The sequence below is a fragment of the Aotus nancymaae genome, unplaced genomic scaffold (genome assembly GCF_030222135.1).
Source record: "Aotus nancymaae isolate 86718 unplaced genomic scaffold, 86718_ANA_hifiasm-v0.15.2.pri h1tg000108l, whole genome shotgun sequence".
Taxonomy (NCBI): Eukaryota; Metazoa; Chordata; class Mammalia; order Primates; family Aotidae; genus Aotus; species Aotus nancymaae.
In genome coordinates this window covers 26,848,805-26,868,792 of record NW_026988523.1, presented here as the reverse complement: position 1 = coordinate 26,868,792, position 19,988 = coordinate 26,848,805, and the positions used below count along the sequence as shown (strand labels likewise).

The 19,988-nt window shown below is 34.5% G+C and overlaps 1 protein-coding gene across 3 annotated transcripts in view; it reads left to right on the top strand.

Annotated features, from left to right (window-relative positions):
* The window catches only part of KCNT2 (potassium sodium-activated channel subfamily T member 2), a 390,893-nt gene that overhangs the window by 290,986 nt on the left and 79,919 nt on the right, over positions 1-19,988 (top strand). For 2 of the 3 annotated variants that reach the window (XM_012444610.3, XM_012444608.3), the window contains exons 19-21: positions 3,741-3,913; positions 11,105-11,176; positions 14,556-14,690. In XM_012444610.3, coding sequence (XP_012300033.1) covers positions 3,741-3,913; positions 11,105-11,176; positions 14,556-14,690 — 380 coding nt within the window. The remainder of the gene's footprint in view (positions 1-3,740; positions 3,914-11,104; positions 11,177-14,555; positions 14,691-19,988) is intronic. The other variant, XM_012444609.3, reaches the window with a different exon arrangement.

Sequence of the window (19,988 nt, the reverse complement as noted above, 5' to 3'; positions counted from 1 at the left end):
TTAGAAATTTTGTTTAGACCCTAATGGCTTTCCTTGGCTAGGAGAGGGAGTTCCCTGACCCCTTAAACTTCCTGGGTGAGGCGATGCCCCACCCTGCTTTGCTTTGGCTCGCCCTCCTTGGGCTGCACCCACTGTCCAACCAGTCCCAATGAGATGAACCAGGTACCTCAGTTGGAAATGCAGAAATCATCCACCTTCTGCATTGATCTCACTGGAAGCTGCACACTGGAGCTGTTCCTATTCTGCCTTATTGCCAGAATCTCCAAGTTTAAGTCTTGAGACCCTCTGTCCAAACCACAGTGAGATACCATCTCATGCTAGTTAGAATGGCTATCATTAAAAAGTCAGGAGACAACAGATGCTGGAGAGGATGTGGAGAAATAGGAACGCTTTTACACTGTGAGTGGGAGTGCAAATTAGTTCAACCATTGTGGAAGACAGTGTGGTGATTCCTCAAGGATCTAGAACTAGAAATACCATTTGACCTAGCAATCCCATTACTGAGTATATAACCAAAGCATTATAAATCATTCTATTATAAACACACATGCTCATGTATGTTTATTGCAGCACTGTTCACAATAGCAAAGACTTGGAACCAACCCAAATGCCTGTCAATGATAGACTGGACAAAGAAAATGTGGTATATACACACCATAGAATACTATGCAGCCATAAAAAAAGGATGAGTTCATGTCCTTTGCAGGGACATGGATGAAGCTGGAAACCATCATTCTCAGCAAACTAACACAAAGACAGAAAACCAAACACCACATGTTCTCACTCATAAGTGGGAGTTGAACAGTGAGAACACATGGACACAGGGAGGGGAACATCACACAGTGGGGCGTGTCAGAGGTGGGGAGGTAGGGGAGGGTTAGCATTAGGAAAAATACCTAATGTAGATAATGGGGTGATGGATACAGCAAACCACTATGGCATGTTGTATACCTGTGTACCAAACCTGCATGTTCTGCACATGCACCCCAGAACTTAAAGTATAATAATAATTCTGTTAAGGAAATTCTGTTGGTGGTGAATCATTTTAATTATGGTTTTCCTTGAAATGTTCTTACTTTGCTCTCATTCTCATTACTTGGTGTCCAAGTCCAGGCTATTAGTTCAATTTTTTTTTCTTTTAGCACTTTAAGGACTTAGTTTACTGCCTTCTGTTCTCCAAATAATGGCTGAAAAGTCAGCTGCCATTCCAGTTGTTTTTTCCTGTAGCTGTGGCTCTTTTCTCTGTGGCTGCTTTTAAGATCTTCTCATTTGGTTTTTCATCACTTCTCAAAAATTCTTAGTCAATATTTACTTGAATAAGGTTTCTTTTTTTTGAGACAGAGTTTCACTCTTGTTACCCAGACTGGAGTGCAATGGCGCGATCTTGGCTCTCTGCAACCTCCGCCTCCTGGGTTCAGGCAATTCTCCCGCCTCAGCCTCCCGAGTAGCTGGGATTACAGCCACGCACCACCATGCCCAGCTAATTTTTGTATTTTTAGTAGAGATGGGGTTTCACCATGTTGACCAGGATGGTCTCGATCTCTTGACCTTGTGATCCACCCGCCTTGGCCTCCCAAAGTGCTGGGATTATAGGCGTGAGCCACCGCACCTGGCCTTGAATAAGGTTTCTTTCTGATTCTTAGCTCTTTTTCAGATATTCTGATTAAATAAATTCATGATAGCTTTCAAGTCTTAATTTTTTCACTCTAAGTTCTGTTTCTTTTCTTCTCTGCCTTTGATTTTGGGTTCTTTCATTCTGTCCTGCATGTGATCCCTTTGGCTGCATCTTATATGTGATTTAAGTAATCTTTTGAGTTATACTCTTTAGTTTGAGAAGATAGAGAGAAATAGATTTAGATTTAAAGAGCTCTTTTTCTTTTCTCATGTTTTAAATGCTTGCTTTTGTTTCTTTAAACATATTAAATATGCTCATTTTATATTCTGAATTTAATCTCAAAATTAGTAGTCTTTGTGAGTCTAGTTATCTTGTTATGATTTTTTCTTTTTACTCATCATGCCTTGTTTTCACCAGTGTTTTGTAATTTTTATTTAGGAATAATGGCAAAGAATATTCTAGAGGTGGCCGGGCATGGTGAGTCATGCCTGTAATCCCAGCATTTTGGGAGGCTGAGGTGGGTGGATTGCTTGAGCCCAGGACCCCATCTCTACAAAAATAAAAAAACATTAGCCGAGCGTGCTGGTGCCCACCTGTAGTCCCAGCTACTCGGGGGCTGAGATGGTAGAATCACCTGAGCCTGGAAAGTTGAGGCTTCAGTGAGGAGTGATTGTGCTACCTCAGTCCAGCCTGGGCAGCAGGAGTGAGACCCTGTCTCAAAAAAAAAAAAAAAAGAAGGAAAAGAAAAAAAGTATTCTGATACTTTTATCATCCAGAGGTGATAAATATTCCAGAGAATTAACTAATCTCAACTCACATAAATAAGAAATGCACATAGAGACATGTGAAGGATAAATAGCAGAACATCAAAACAGTTCTCCATGCAGATAATTTAGCTGAAAATAATGTTGGGTTAAAAATGCTAATTCTGTCAAATTCTAGACTCCATGAAATAGCAAAATGCCTTTAGGCCAACGATGAGTATGGTAATGCTTTGTTCTTGTTTTTGTTGTTGTTACTGGGTATTTTACATTTGAGTATTCACATCATTATCTTGCCAGCTCAACTATGCATGTAGACAGTTGGAGTTTTTTGTTCACTGTTTTCTTTTCTTCATCACTTTAAGCATTTGGTACTGGGAATGTTCCTGAAGTTATCTAATTATGATATCACTATATTTCTAGAAATGAAAGTCAGAGAAAATTTGTAAAAATGTATACCTTGGGCCAGGCGCAGTGGCTCACATCTATAATCCCAGCACTTTAGGAGGCCAGGGTGGGCAGATCACTAGGTCAAGACATCGAGACCGTCCTGGCTAACATGGTGAAACCCCATCTCTACTAAAAAAAAGAAAAAATACAAAAATTAATTGGGCTTGGTGGTGTGCGCCTGTAGTCCTAGCTACTTGGGAGTCTGAGGCAGGAGAATTGCTCGAACCTGGGAGGCAGAGGTTGCAGTGAGCTGAGATTGCGCCACTGCACTCCAGCCTACCAACAGAGCTAGACTCCATTTCAAAAAAAAGCATACCTTGATGTCCTCTTGCAGCAAATTTTAGTTTACAATAAAACAAGGCCTGGTGCGGTGACTCACACCTGTAATCCCAGCACTTTGGGAGGCTAAGGCGGGTGGATCACGAAGTCAGGAGTTCTAGACCAGCCTGGCCAAGATAGTGAAATCCCATCTCTACTAGAAGAAAAAAATTTAGCTGGAAGTAGCTGCAGGTGCCTGTAATTCCAGCTACTCAGGAGGCTGAGGCAGAGAATTTCTTGAAATCGGGAGGCAGAAGTTGCAAGCGGAGATCATGCCACTGCACACCAGCCTGGGCAACAGAGCAAGACTCCATCCCAAAAAAAAAAAAAAAAAAAAAAGCACACACACAAATTGTTGACTCTTTCAACATCAGGCTACAAAACCAGCAATTCATTTTTCTTGTCCATGCACACTTTTGTTTTTTACTGCAGATTGCAGAAATGGGCATAGAAAAATGTAACTATTTTCAAATTTGTTAGAAAATAAGTATTTACATGGTTAGATTAATTTTACATTTTCATATGTCTCAAATGTTTTCACCAAATTTTAATGGAATATAAAAATGGTATTTCTTTGTATAATTTTTCTTCTCTAGAGTTGCCAGCATAACTACTATGAGGATGCAAAAGCCTATGGATTCAAAAATAAACTAATTATAGTTGCAGCTGAAACAGCTGGAAATGGATTGTATAACTTTATTGTTCCTCTCAGGGCATACTATAGACCAAAGAAAGAACTTAATCCCATAGTCCTGCTATTGGATAACCCGTAAGTATATTTTAAGATACACAAACAAGACAAACTTTTTAATATTATATTAATGTGTATCAGAAATAATTGCCTGTAATATGCTGATAGTATTTTAAATCAGATACATTATGGTAAATGATCCATTGGGAGATATATTCTGTGCTGTGATACAAAATATATCATTGAATATGATTATGTTTCAGAAATACTACTTAAAATATCACTGGGATATTCTGAGAATTTTATTTAAAACTGTTTTGCAAGTGATCATCTACTCATAATACCACAGGAAACAGGCCACTGAAATAATTACTGCAATTTTCCTTAAATTAATCAACTAAGCCTGACAAATCTCTGCCAAAACTGGACAATTTTTTTTTGTCTTTCTAAAGAACCATTAATTATCAGAAAAGCATTTACTGATCCATTTTTATATGTTATAACAAAAAGCATCGTCATAAGTTATGATTGGACCACTGTTAAACCATACATTCTATAACGTAATAGGAGTTATGCTTTACCATGTACATTTATTTTGAAAATATTGGATTGATTTACTTTTGTTAAATAAGACTACTTAAGCATTTCAAAATTCTTATGCAAATATAAATATAAGTCACTGAATGCAACGGTCAAAGCCATTTTATTCTAAAATTATAATATCCGTCTGTTTGACTGGAAATTAGTAGCAGGTGTCTTTAGATTAATACCATATTTTAAAATTCTCTCACTCTCCTCTTCCATTCCAATGTGATGCAAATGTGAAGATGAACTATTAATAAATCAGGCAAAATTCTGTTGCCTTGTCTCTGCCTTTCAAAATTATCAAGTTTCTCATAAGAGAGATGTCTCCTCAGTACATTATAACTTTATGGTGTTGGTTATTCTGACTATACCAATATCAAAATACTTACTGATGCAACTTTCTTAGCATCATCGGTTTAAGAATAATCGACTCCAGAAATTTAGCACACTCGTAGAATTTTCACTTGAAGAGTTTTCAGATATGATTACTCAATGGCTTTTTCTATACCTCTTTGGCATCTAAGAAAAGCTGAGGCATATTTAGGGTAAATGTAGAGGAACAGAAACTTGGACCAAATTTTAGAAGAAATAAAAACTTGTTAAAATAAATTTTAGAATAATCAAAGTTGTGTTGTGGTATGTCTGTGGCAACACAGTGGTTGTAAATCACTTCTTTCAAACATAGCCTTGATTCTGAAGCATCTCTGGTAGGAAGCTCTGAGGAATTGGCTGAGCTGCCACATGAGAGATGCCTGACTATGTGAGTTCAAATGTGTCAGCTTTGACTTCTTTGACTTATGATATATCCACTGTCCTGAAAGTAGAATTTAAGACAAGTGCATTTGCAAACATTGCTTAGAATAGCTCCTACTTGTATGGCTTGGATCAAACTGGATCAATTTAGGTACCAGGTTACAGACAGGAAGATAGGAAGTGGCTTGAAAAAAAGTGGAACTGTGCTTACAGCATCCTTCTGATAGGACTAAGGACAAAATTGTATTTTCCTCCTCTTTACATAATTTCAAGATAGTTTCTTGTCATGAAGTGTAAACCTCCCTGCCAAAAGTCAGTCTCTTCATATTTGGGACTGGAGTTTACTCTGTGAACAGAAAAGGACTCCTCATTTTCAGTCTCCAGTCTTGCTAAGTAATCTTATCTCGAATATCTAAGTCTTCATTTCCAACATCAAGCAGGTGGCAGGAGCTCAGAAGTGCTTTACATCTGGTGTAGATTAGGAGTGCTTCACTTGTATGTCTGATGTAGATTTTAGAGTAGCTGTAACCAAATCAATCCCTTTCTGTTTGGTTTTGAATAAACAGGTTACAAAAATGTCTGTTACTGAATGATTGATTTGTGTATTTGGATTATAGAATCAATTCTGTGATTGATCAAGGAATGAAAGAATGAACTGTATACCCAGTCTTCATTCCTTGATCAATCACAGACTAATCTGAAAACTACTTCTCCTAATTACTGACAACTGTATTTCTGTATAAACATAAATGTGACTTTTATCAGAGAATAATTCATTTGAATAAAATCGTAAGGATTATTCAATAAAGTTAATATTATTTACCTCCATCCTGTATTCATAATTATAATGACTATTGATCATTTACTACATGCCAGTCATCATACTACACAATTTATTTTACATTCTAGTCCCACAAGTCACATATTTACAATACATACATAGTGATGATTTTGTCTTAGACAGATGTGCCGAGCAGTTTAAAATCTCAAATTACAATATAAACATTTAAACCGAAAGCTGTGTGACATGGCCACAACACTTGTCTCTTTTATTTTAAGAGGATGTAACAGAGACATAAAGAAGGTGAATGACTTTTTTCATGGCCAGTTCTTGAATTAGACCTTTCTATGAAATTTCTATTTTACTTTTCTTTCAACTTACAGGTTTTTGATATATGAAAAAATATATATTGCTTGCTCATTCTTTTTGAAAAAATATGTCTTAACTTTGAATTATTTTTGCATTAAAAGTTCCCTTTGCCTTCCTAATGGTTTACATTTTAGAATCTAACAGTTTACATTATATTCTTATTAAATAATTCTTGCAGGATTTGACTTTATTTCAAAGGGTTAGGTTGAAAGTGCATGCTGTAAAATATATTAGCTTTCTGTGTACTTCCTGAAAGTGCGTCTAATATTCTTATTTGTCGTCCTCTGTTCCTTTGGTTCAGAATGAGGAAAGTAAAACTAAACACCAATTGATAATGTTCCAGGAAGTTTTATGCAGTTCTTTTTTTTAAACAATGAGATACCTGTTGCTCCTAAATGGACAGCATTTTGCAACCTATATTACATTATCACAAAGGAATATGAGAGTGTCTTCTTTACAATGTTTCCGTGTTATAGGAATTTGTATGACGATGATTGCATGCACTTCATTGTATTAATGTAACTAATTAGAATTATTAGTTAGTTTTGAGGGTTTTACTTCAGTTTAAATTCACATGAATACTGCTGAAAATAGTATTTAGTATGTGGCTATTTTAAAAAATTAGTTGAAAGGCCAATTAATTCAATATAACAGAAATAAATAATAGCAGATGTAATAAGCATGGAATTTTAAAATGTAAATTAAATTTATAATATTCATACATATAATATGCCAAAGTAAGTGTTTATGATGTTTCCAAATAGAAAGCTTTCTAGATCTCAAATGGTAATTAAATAAAATTCACTCATATTGAAAAACATCTTTCAGTTGGTACTGGTTCATTAGAGCTGGTGTCAGTTCTGATTGGTTGGCCATCTGTTCTGTTTGATCTGTTGTGCCATACTGATTTTAAATATTTTGATTACCACCCCAACCTTAAAGGTCATCTAGTCATTTTTAACACTATCTCATGTGAAAGATAGAAAAGCAAGTCAAAAGCTAGAATATATTACCCAAAGCTACATAAGGATGAAGTGAAAGATCCAGGCTTTTGCTCTTAATATTTATCCAAGTCTTGTTCACACTATCCTTTTATTAAATCAACCTTCTTTCCACATAATGGTGCCAAGTAAACTTCAGCTTATTTTAAAATTAATGATAAAATGCCTGATGTCAGTGTTCTTATTTTTAAAATTCAAACTTCAGACTAATTCAGATCTGAGATAAGTTCTAAATTTATTCTCTTGATAGGTCTGTTAAATGCTACTGAATCTTTTTAGCCACATATTTCTGATTTGTAAAATGGTTAAAACATTTATCTTAAATAGTTATTGTGAGATGATGTAGATAATATATATAAAATCCTAGTGCAATATCTGGCTCATAAAAAGAAGACAAGAAATACCATTTTTTCTTCTGCGAATCAAGAAAATAACACTGTTATTCTTCAACCTGATGGAGGGATTTATATAAAAACCCAATTAATAAAAAAGGACATTTATTTAAGTAGTTAAAATTAAATTACTTTTATATTGTCTAGCAAGGGATAAACTTCTTTAAAGTGGAAGTAGGAAATGTTAACAAAATAAACTGTGCTCATAAAAGCATACTATACTATTTCTTGAACTGGAAATAAAGAAATTAAATTTTTATTGTTATTAAATGGGAACTAAATAATGGTTGTGAATTTTACAAATTCATACAAATTTAGAAACCTTTTTTTACTTCCTAACAGTCACTGACTAATATTTGAATAGCAACTTTTATTATGAGAATTTTTATAAGAATGTAAGGCTTTGGCTCATAAGCAGTCATCTTTTTTAATAAAATTACAGTTAGGACTCATTAATGAATGTGCTCATTTTTCTTCTGTTTACTAACTCAGTTACTTTTTGTGTTTGTTGAATTTTTATTTTGTTTATTACCAGTTAGTTTAGCCTGTGTTGTTTTGTTTAGTTTTGGTCCATGTATATGTATTCCTTCTGGATCTATTTTTTGGTCATGTTTATCTTTTTCATTAATTCTAAAATACTTCTTTATGTACTAAGCAACTTTGGTTTACAAATTTAAGTAACAATTTTTTCACATTTGTTCCTTATTAATCTGTTTGTAATAAGCTATGTAGTTAAATTTGTCAATTATTTTCACCAATTTTCCTTAATGTTATTCCTAATATAAATAAGTCTTCTCTATTTAGTAGTCAGATTTTTAAAAATGCATGCATTTTATTCTGCATAATTTTTTTTTAAATACAAAACTGCATCGGTACCTTGGGGACACATGTAGGACAAGGACATTTTTGGAGTGCTTTATGTTTTTGCTTCATGTTTTTCCATAATAATGCTTCCTAATATAAAGGTTATACTTGCCAATTAGCTGCCTCCCAATGATTAAAAAATTATTTTATTATGAGCCTATGATGTCATTTGTGTTACTCAATTACTAAGCAGGTTGGTGCCATGAACACTGTTGACAATGTATTTAAGCGAGCTGGCATAATATGTGTAAATGCAGAATTTATTCTTTACATTTCAGATTTCCATTTAAGCTATCTTTTTCAATAGCTGCAGTAGATGAATCTATCTGTTATACAAAATTAAATTTTGCAAAGAATACAGCATAGCAGACCACTTACCTTAGATATCTTTCATCAGGATTATATATTTAGCAGGGTTCAGGTGACTTCATTTATCTTGTAACATAGCTGAATTCACGTAAAGATGAACCATGCTACCACAATACAGAAGTTAAAGCAATTTCCAAGGATTTGGCACATTGCTTGCCTATTGTAAGTACGTGTTTGTGGTAGAATTGCATGTGACTGAAATTCGTGAGTTTCTTAAAGCATAACAATGATTAAATTTGATGGCCAGTTAGCTTTGATATTCTCTACCAGGCAAGCAACAAAATAGAAAGGTCTTATCTTCATTTTTAACTCTAGTAAAAGGGTGGCATAAAATGAAGACTTACTTTGTCCACAGTGACCTCAAGACACAGGTGAAGGGATTTTTCAGATCACAACAGCTCAGTGTTGCCCCACTCTTATGGCACCTGCATCCTCATATGTGCTTCTCCAGTCACTCACAAGGCAGGGTGAGAGAGATGCGGAGAGTTTCGAATCAGCAATTAAAATAGCCCTGCTAATTTTAAGAAGCAGGACAGTGCCTAGAAAGGGTATAACTAGAAATTTCTACCATAGGCACTATCAGAGACTGCTACTGAAGTGTATGTTTGGTTATAATATTTGTTGAAAACATGTATCAGGATCTTTAAAACTATATATAGATGGTGATCCAGTAATATCCCTTCTATGAATGTTTTGGGGTAATGGTAAAAATCAATGTTTTAAAAAAAAGGAAAGAAAAGAAAGTCCTCCGAAGATGTGAATACCAGCGTTAAATACAATAGCAAGGTACTGCAAAGAATTGATAACAGCACTATTTAACAGCAAAAAGTGAAAATAACTTATAAACTAAATAAGTGAGGATTTTAAAAATGAATTGTGGTACATTTGTAAGATATACTATATTGGGTCATTTTAATGACTACAAAGAAAATTAATGATAGAAAGTTAATCAAGATTAAAATAATGGTATTCTTTACAAGTTTTTTTTTTTTCTGTAATGCTTTGCTGCATTGAGCATTCTTTTTCTTCAGAGTGTAAAGAGCTAGAAGGATGATCAACAAGATCATCCTTATCCTCAAGAGAGAAATAAGTCAGGGAGAGAAAAAAAACTTTAGCCAGGGAGGCTTGTAGGTGCTATAGTTTTCTTGGCCTAGAATTTTCTTTTCCTCTTATGCTGAACAAACTCTTACTAATCCTTCAACATTCAGATTAAATATCAGCTCTCTGAAATGTTCCTCAATTCTGCCTCCTACGTATAAGATACTGTTTGCTTTTACAGAATAAAATATATAATAGAATTGTATGATTTTGTACATGAATTTTTAAAATGCTGTATTTCTTACATGCTAACAGGTTTTTTTGCATATGCCTGAGTGTATTAAAATGTCTAGTAAATAAAAATTTTGGATACATATATACTGAGTGAATAGATACATGAAGGAATTAATAACTTTGTAAAATGAATACAGTAGATTAAGCGATTTCTAAGGAAGCTTTCCGGTTTATGGTTTTTTCCCTTCAATATGTATATAAGTAAAAATTTCAGTCATGTTTCCTTAATAATATATATTGAGTCAGTCAATAAATTAAAAGATGAATTACTTTCACTATAATTTTATAAAATACATATTTTGCATGAGCATATTGACTAGATTTACTTAACATACTGAGATATTATATAGGGTATGTTGCAATTATACATATCTCCCTTAGAGAATGTTATTCTTAATAGGCATGCTTAATAGTTGCTCACTAATAGGCATTAGTACCTACTGCTTTAGATCATCTAAAAAAATGCCTTAGTTTATTATTTTACAAGGCTTCCTCTGCATGGATGACTTTTAAATTTATTTATAAGATTTCTTAGTCGTAATTAAGAATATAAATTCTGTAGTTTTGTAGAATGATGCCATAATGTCTCTGATTTAGAAAGCTGAAATACAATTTGTTTTTATAATTCTGAGGGCACTGTATGATTCATAACAAGTGCAAATGACATTTTCTAGTTAATGTTAAGAAAAAAAGCACTTAAAGTTAATTTTGTCAGCAGTGTTGAGTTTTGGAAATGCAAACTAAGTCAACTTACTTCCTTTCCCTAGAAGTGCTGCCACTGTTGTGACATTGTGTTTCATTTTGTAACCCATCTACTACTTAGGCCAGATATGCATTTTCTGGATGCAATCTGTTGGTTTCCAATGGTTTACTACATGGTGGGCTCTATTGACAAGTAGGTGACAAAATCTTTGGCACACTAACTAGTGTAGTGTCCTGTGGTTTGTCATGTGCTGTGCCTTGTTACTGCATGATGAGTGTAATTTGCCATGTCAGTATTGCAAATATGATATATTTTGCATGTAGAGCTTATGTTTTTGTGTTATACATCTTGTGTTACACTTTCTAAGCAGTAATCTATTGTTGAATTAAAACAAATCTTGCTGCATGTCAATTTTGTCAGTTTTGCTCAGTTTCTAATGCTATTTTTAGTTTTGTGTCATCTATAACAATATTATTACTATTGACATAGTGGTAGAGAAAACTAAAGATGCAACATTGTGATGTATTGATAGCCTTACGATAACTTCTGGAAACTTTAAAATAATTTAGAAATGCTCATTTTAACTTAGATTTATAAATTGGAGCAGTTTGTTAAGAGTTTAGTCACATGTCAGAATTTATAATTTCTAAAATATTTATTAATTAAAAGGTCATATGTGTTTAATACATTAGTAATTAAATACAAATTCTTATACATGCATCATCGTGACATTAAAAAATGTATATAAATAAAAGATCAAAAAGCCAACATACTTGAAATAGTTATTTTTCCACTTCTAAAAAATGTCAGCTAGAGCCTTCAAAATAAAATGCTAAAATTGACCAATTGAGAATTTAACTTTTACATTTTGTTCTGTAGATGTTGAAAACAACAAAGTTTTATAACTTTGAAAGTATTTACTGCTGTGGATACAATAAAGATCAACCACTCTAAAATATGTTTAGCCTCCATTCTACACTAATATAATTTACATGATCAGTTATCACAATAGTAACCATGTAAATAAAACGTAGTTACATGTACTAAAATTACTATTTAAATTCTACACATGTTTTATAACCAGTAATCTTTTTGGAAATCTTTTGAAATGATAGTGTTCTGTTAAAATTGATTGGAAAAACAGTATGCTTAAAAAAGATAAAGAATAAACCTCCTATCTGCCTTTTCTGATGTAAACTATGAAGTGGATTCTTCCTTTATAAAAGTACTTAGGGAGAGGGAATACAGAATTGAGAGTGTCAAATTCCTAGGGAGAGAAATAAACTATAATTGGCTACAAATTGTTAATTGTTGGTCTGATGATAGGTATGTTCACCTAACAATTCTCTTTTGCTTGTGTTTGAAATTTTTCTTTAAAAATACCTCTTTGAATGAATTAAAATGCATTCATCAACACTTCTTCACACTCATACATTTCACATTCTAGTCCTTGCAAAAGGCAGTCTAGGGAGGCTTTGCCAGTTATCCATATAACACGTTTCCATCTAGATTGACTTTCTTGTGCTGCCATCTGCTGACCACACTGTGTAAATCAACCATAGTAAGGAAAAAAGGCAATCGCTTTGCAGAAATTATGATGGACAGGAGTTATAAGAATAAGTTGGCAGCCTACTTATAAAAAATTAAGTGCAGTAGTAAATAGAAAAATAATAATATAACCTTAAAACATAAAAATTTAAAAAGCTTCTATATGGTTCAGAAATGTTCCAAATTTATCTATTTTCTATATAGATTTAAATTAACATTTAATGATAATTTGCCAAAGTTATGAGTAAACTATAGCAGCCAGTATTTTTGAGACTGGAAGTAACCAGTACATGTGGGTATATGTAACATTTATCTTTTTAGCACAGGTACTCTTAAAGTGAAGTTTTTCACTTCAACGTCATTGAATTATTGATGATGACATATTCATCTTTCCTATCTTGACTTCTATGCATACATACTTACCCAGTCACTCTTATCCTCGACTGCCCTATACTTTCCTTTTCATATATAGGTAATTGTAATGAAGAAAAAAGATTGTGAAAGCTGAAATATGAGAAAGTGATGTGAAATTATAATAAGGTGGTTTGAAGACATATGACTTAAGCGTCATTTTGATGGTCCATAAAGGGCCACCCATATTCATTTTCCATCTAACTCTTTCTTTTTTAATGTACTTTAATAAATTAAGAAAAATGATGATACATTTCCTGAATAAAAGAAAGACCCAAGTATCCCTAGGCACTTAAACTTGAAGTCATCATAGTGGTTGGATGTTATGGTCCTGGCCCCTCTTATCATAGGAAATTTATTTGGAATAACATTCTGTTTCCACAGTTTTAGCCATAAAATCTCTGCCACAGACCATTGTTCCTGATTCAAGCGAAATATTTTTTCTGGACTACTCCTGGGGATCTTGGACTCAAGGCTTTGGTAATACCCTCTCGCCTAATAACAGAGTAAGAAATCCTGCCTCCCGCCTTCCCATAAAGGAAAATAATTCCCTGTAACGTGACATGGCTAACTCATCCAATCATGCACTTGGAAAAGATCCTCAGGGACTTCACTCTTCAATTTAAAAATCTAAGAGAAATTACTGCTCTCTAAGCTTTAAACATCCTATTTTAAATCAGAAGATACGGAAATCAATTAACCTATCTTTTCTTACCTGTCTTCAATCAACTCTGTACCTAGAACATTCTTGTACTCATTCAAGTTTAGTCTCCGTTACCCAATTCAGTTCTACTGTTCTAGTTTGCATGAAGCAGAGGCAATGAGAATAATGGTTCCCTGTTTCAGTTTTAACGGTAAACATTTTCTTTTAATTCATTGGGAGAATGATAGGTAAGATTTTTTTAAATTAGTGATAGGGAAGAAGACTGACTCTATTTTAGCTCACAGGTATGTGTTTCCTACTTTAGCAATTACTTCATCCAGCCAAAGAAATCAGATTATTCAGTCACTTGCTCGAAAACTTAGGCTGGCTGAACAGTAGGCTTGCACACAACAGGTATTTGTATGTTTTACATGCTGTTGGTTGTGTAGAACCAATCTCTAACACGTAGATCTCATATAAAGGAATAATAAACATTTAAAAATAAACATTTCATAGTTTTATATTTTTTCATTAAGCTTGACCATCTAAATTAACAGCACTTATTGCTCTCTTACCAGAATTACCTTAGAAGTTTTAAAAAATGTAAATGTTGTGTCTTTGAAGAAGTATGTCAACTGTAAAAACAAATTTCTAACATGCTCTATTTTATTGCAAAATGGATGTATTCCATATTCCGTGTATATAATCAATAAAAATCATTAAATAAAATATTTTAACACACATGCTTTGAAACAGCTGAGATCTAATGACATGTAAAGTACCCAAAATAAAAATTATTTTATATAAGTAGATAATATTGTATCTTAATTCAGCTACCTGTGCACACTCTGTAAAAGCCACTGCTAAAGGCAACTTATGTAAGCACAGGGGATAGTGCAAGATTTTAGCACTGATTGTAACATTGTGATTTATTTAGTGTTTGTTTTTCTCTGTTGATTTTTACCAAAGCCTAGATGACTTACTCAGGTGTGGAGTGACCTTTGCTGCCAACATGGTGGTTGTGGACAAAGAGAGCACCATGAGTGCCGAGGAAGACTACATGGCAGATGCCAAAACCATTGTGAATGTGCAGACTCTCTTCAGGTAAGTGGCTGAATCATCCAACCCACCACTTGTTTCGTGCTAAACATTGGTAAAATATTTGACACTGACACTGTGTGAGGAATGAACATGAGACACACCGACTTTATGTTCATTTATTTATTCATTTTTTTCACAAAATAAATGCTTATTGAGCATGTCATGTGTGACTGGCACTGCATAAAGTTAATTTTTTAACACCAGATCAGTAATACTCCTCATAAAATAAATGGAATGCTATATCTGTTTTCTCAGATATTTTAACAGTAACAAAACTCTTGAAGATCATGTGTACTAGCAGTCATGAGTTATGACAAGCAGTCCATGTTCTCATATTGGTATTATGCCTAGCAGTGACCAAATATTTGTGTTTACATAATGGATAGCTAGGACTGAAGGACTGCACAGCTGTGAACAGGTAATGTACCCATGTTAGGAGCAAAATTGTGACGTCATTTTTACTATTTTCCTGTATTTTGTTAATTAAATGTACCCATTGAATTTGATTCATTGGATTTGATTTAATGGGGATATGAATCCCCGTTATGGTTGTCTTTGGGTAAGAGTAAACAATCCTGACCAGAGAAAGGTGCGTGCTGTAAGGAAGGTCAGTCTCATCTGTCAGTCAAGATATCTGTGTTGCTTGGAAGGATTCTAAATTCATCTGAATATTTAAATATCAAAAAGATCATTTTTTTTTTCAGTTGTATGAGTTTTGCAGAAGCCTAAAGAAAGTATGTGAGTTACCAAATTACAGAGATAAATGAAACAATCTCAATGTTCTCATCATCCATGTTCACTCCACTTTCATACTTTCATACTGTAGCAAAGCATATCTTGAGGTTAATTATTTTTCTTTCTAGTTTGAGTTCAAAATTCAAAGGAGAGACCCTAGATGTGTGCCCCAGTCAAGTTGCCTATTTTTGGTAAATTACTTTGGTAAATTTCTTAGGTAAATTATTTTCCTTCTCTGCATTTCAGTGTATTAATCACAATATTATTAAAGGTTTAGAAATACAAAATGCCTTGCTTAGCACATGACTAGTCATTTTTAATTACTTAATAACTATTAGCTATTAATGTTACTAGTAGTATAATTACCACTTCCATGTGGCAGAGTGGAAAAGCCATAGACATCGGACTATATAGCAGCAATCTTTATCTGGTACAACCTTTACCCTAGAAGCTCCAGCAGACACTTTGTGACCTTCCTAACCTCATTAAGATTCAGTTTTTCTCATCTATAAAATGCTGCAGAAAATAACCCACCTTGCAGTGTTAATGTAAAGATTAGAGATTGGTTATTTAAAGAATCTATCATAGCACCTGGAAAATCTACCCTGAATTTGCATAAGAACCTCTTGTTCCAGAAAAAGAAATAAACACTTTAAAGTTATTCTAATGCGGCAGTTCACTTAGAATGTAGCTAACTAGGTAACTAGTGAGCTGTATTAAACAGTACCTTTTTAAAAGATGGTATATAGAACTTGTTTAAAATATTTCAAATACATAAGCAGTTTTTTTCTCTAGATAATATAAAAGGAAATTACAGGGTAGAATATTAATTCAAGGATGAGATTTATAGCCAGTGAGTAGGGTAAAAATCATGTGATTTCATGCTTTTTTTTAATTTCATGCTTAGCAAAAGCTAATTATATAAAAGGAGAGGATCCTAGGTCTTTTTAATTAAACATACTCTTTAAACTTTCTATTTACCATGAGTTTTATTTCTATTATGGTGACATTTCTATTGATTTAACTTTTATTACATATTCTCTGGATGAATTATTTTGATTCAAAGATAATAATAAATTATCTTGCTGAAAGGTTCGAAGGCTGTAATTAGTCATTTAAAACAACTCACCAGAGTAATTATGGACAGATACACACAGGGCAACTAACTGTGCAAAGGCTAAGCTTCTCTGAGTGCCTAGCTGAAGATGTGATTACCACTTGTTGAATGAATGGATGGATGGATGGATGGATGGATGAATTAATTAATAACTTTGGATATCTTAACTATTAGGCTTATCTGTCTTCAGCAGTATATTTTTAAAGTTAATATAGTTTTTATGTAGAATGAATAGTTTCAAGCAGAATTTTTCAAAAGAACTGTTAAAAACCCAAATTGCAAAGAAATTACCTCTGTTCTTTCCTTTCTTATATCCTATCATGACATTACTATTATTTTTCCAAGTATATAACAGTATTTTTTTAGGAAACAAAATTTATGAAACTTTATTTGTGTTGTACATTAAACTTCTAATCTATGTGTGCTAAGCTAGGCTAGTTTTATATGATAAAAGAGACAGGCATTTATAGGTCTCTGTGATATAAGAATATCACTTACACAGATAAATGACCAAAATCACAGACTTGGGGGTTGCATTTTATAGATATAGTCAATTACCATCCTCCAGATGACTCTTCTGCATTTCTTGAAGGTTTTGGTTCCTGATTTACTATTACTCTTGCCAGTCATGATTCTCTCATAATAATTGATGATTTCAACAATCTTACGTAGATGATCCATTGAATATCTGACCTTCACCACCCATTCTCATGGTCATAGTCTAAATGTTGAGCTATGAATAATTTTACACTCCACATTCTCAGTTTACAGCATTCAACACTCCGAGTAGTGCTACTCATTTTCTATGTAATTTCTTCTCATATCCCCAGCTCTTAATAATCATTTGACCATGTTGGAACCTGTCATCCACTGATCCTACTACCTTTTTACTTACCCGAGTCACCTGAGGGCTTTTCCCCTTCCTTACCCAGATTCAAGTCTGTGATCAATCGTGATAATCGCTGCTGCACTGAAACCCTCATGGATAATTACTGATTATCTTCTACACATAACACTGATCTCAGCTCTCTCCCTTTTCTCTCTTCCTCCTACTCCCAGTTTTCTCTCCTTTTAGGTTCTCTACCCACCACCTTGCATGAAATTCCTTAGAGGCAGATGACAGCATTCCAGAGGTAGGATCGAGTTACCCTCATCAGTAAGCATCAGACAACTAGAAATCCAGTCACAATGGCTGGATATCAGACTATTTAGGATTAAAGCTTTGGGCCCCATCCCTAAGAGAACTAAATTCTTATACATTAATTATGCATGAGTGAATAGTATCTTTAAAATATTTCAGGTAGGCCAGGCGCGGTGGCTCACGCCTGTAATCCCAGCACTTTGGGAGGCCGAGGTGGGCGGATCACGAGGTCAAGAGATCTAGACCATCCTCACCATGAGGAAACCCCATCTCTACTAAAAATACAAAAAAATTAGCCGGGTGTGGTGGCACGCGCCTGTAGTCCCAGCTACTCGGGAGGCTGAGGCGGAAAGAATCGCTTGAACCCAGGAGGCGGAGGTTGCAGTGAGCCGAGATTGCGCCACTGCACTCCAGCCTGGAGACAGAGCAAGACTCCGTCTCAAAATAAAATAAAATAAAATAAAATAAAATATTTCAGGTAATCCTTATATCTTAAAGATCACAGTTAGTATTCTCAATCAAGAGTCAATTTCTAAGGGCTGATTAGTAAGGCCTATGACATTGATAGAAGTACAGATAACGGAAGTAATGCCGTGTCAACTTTCAGATTATAAATCAAAGTGGGCCCCTTAGGTGATGACCTAGAATGCTAGCTGCACCTGGTGTTTAACTTAAACCAATGCATGCACCTATCACATTGTTTATTTTGAAGTGTTTAGAAAAGTAAATTACAGACATCATGAGAGTCCTAGAATGACCTAGACAGGCCTTTTTTAAAAAAATTATAGGTTTTTTTGGTAAGTTCTGGGATACATGTGCAGAATGTACAGGTTTGTTATATAGGTATACACATGTAGACAGGACTTTTATTTATCACTTATCCTGATTTGTTCCTTCTGTCATAATGAGTTTTTTTGTTTGTTTGTTTGTTTGTTTGGGAGAGGGGGCGCTCTTAGTAGGCCTTTATAGCAGCAAATTTCCTCTGGGATGACCTCTAATCCAGAGGTGATTTCCTGGAAGAATAGTGTATCTCCACTCCTCTGCTCAGAAAAATCTCCTTGAATCCTAAGCAATTGGCTCAGCACCTCCCAAGACACCATTTCTGCATATCAAAGACAATAAGGAGAAAAGATCTTTCCCAGGTTAGATCCTGTTAGATCCTGTGGTACCTCTCTCTCTCTCTCTCTCTCTCTCTCTCTCTGTCTGTCTCTCTCTCTCTCTTTTATTTACACATCTAAGAGAAGACACTCAAGTAAGCCATCCCAGTACAAAGATCTGCTAAAAAGTGAAAGAAAAGCAAGTCCTCAATTTTAAATTTAAATTTCTCCTTCTAAAGATTTACATAACAAGGCTGGGCATGGTGGGTCACGCCTGTAATTCCAGCACTTTGGGAGGCCTAGGCAGGCAGATCATGAGGTCAAGAGATGGAGACCATCCTGGCCAACCTGGTGAAAGCCCCTCTCTACTAAAAATACAAAAATTAGCTGTGTGGTGGCGCATGCCTGTAATCCCAGCTACTTGGGAGGGAAGCTGAGGCAGGAGAATCACTTGAACCCGGGAGGCGGAGGTTGCAGTGAGCCAAGATGACATCACTGCACTCCAGCCTGGCGACAGAGTGAGACTCCGTCTCCAAACAAACAAAAAACAAACAAACAAACAAAATATTTACATAACAAGACAATCATTACAATTGGAAAAAATTGCATGTTTTCATATTTTTATGAACAAGTACTAATATGTAAACTAAGTTTAAACCCTCAAATTAAAATGTGCTTTGGATTAAAAACAACCACAGTAAAATGTCTTTATCAGATTGATCCATCAAAATATCCTACTTGGTGGCTGTTTGGCATGTCACTGGCATCTATCATTATTTTCATTTTACTGAGAAGGAAATTAACATTTAGAGAAATTTAGTGGCTCGTTCTAGCCCATCTAGAAAAAATGGCAGATTCAGGCCTACCTATCCATTGTTCGAAAGTTAACTGTGTGCTCCAAGGGTTGTTAACTGGTAGATTTTAATGAGTCTGTTAGATTCATGGAAACTCAGTGCAGAATTTATGTGTAGTACGTTATCTTGAGGCTTCCTCAAAACAACTTTGTCCTTTCTCTCCTGTGTCTTGAATCTTTCCACTTCTGTTGGATTATTTTCCTTAGCATTCAGATTCTGTCTTCTCTTCCCCTTCCTCAGTGTTTTTATTTTCAGTTTTTGTGGAGGCAGGATCTTACCATGTTTTCCAGGCTGGTCTTGAACTCCCGGGCTCAAGTGATTTACCTCACCTGCCTCAGCCTCCCAATGTAAGGGGAT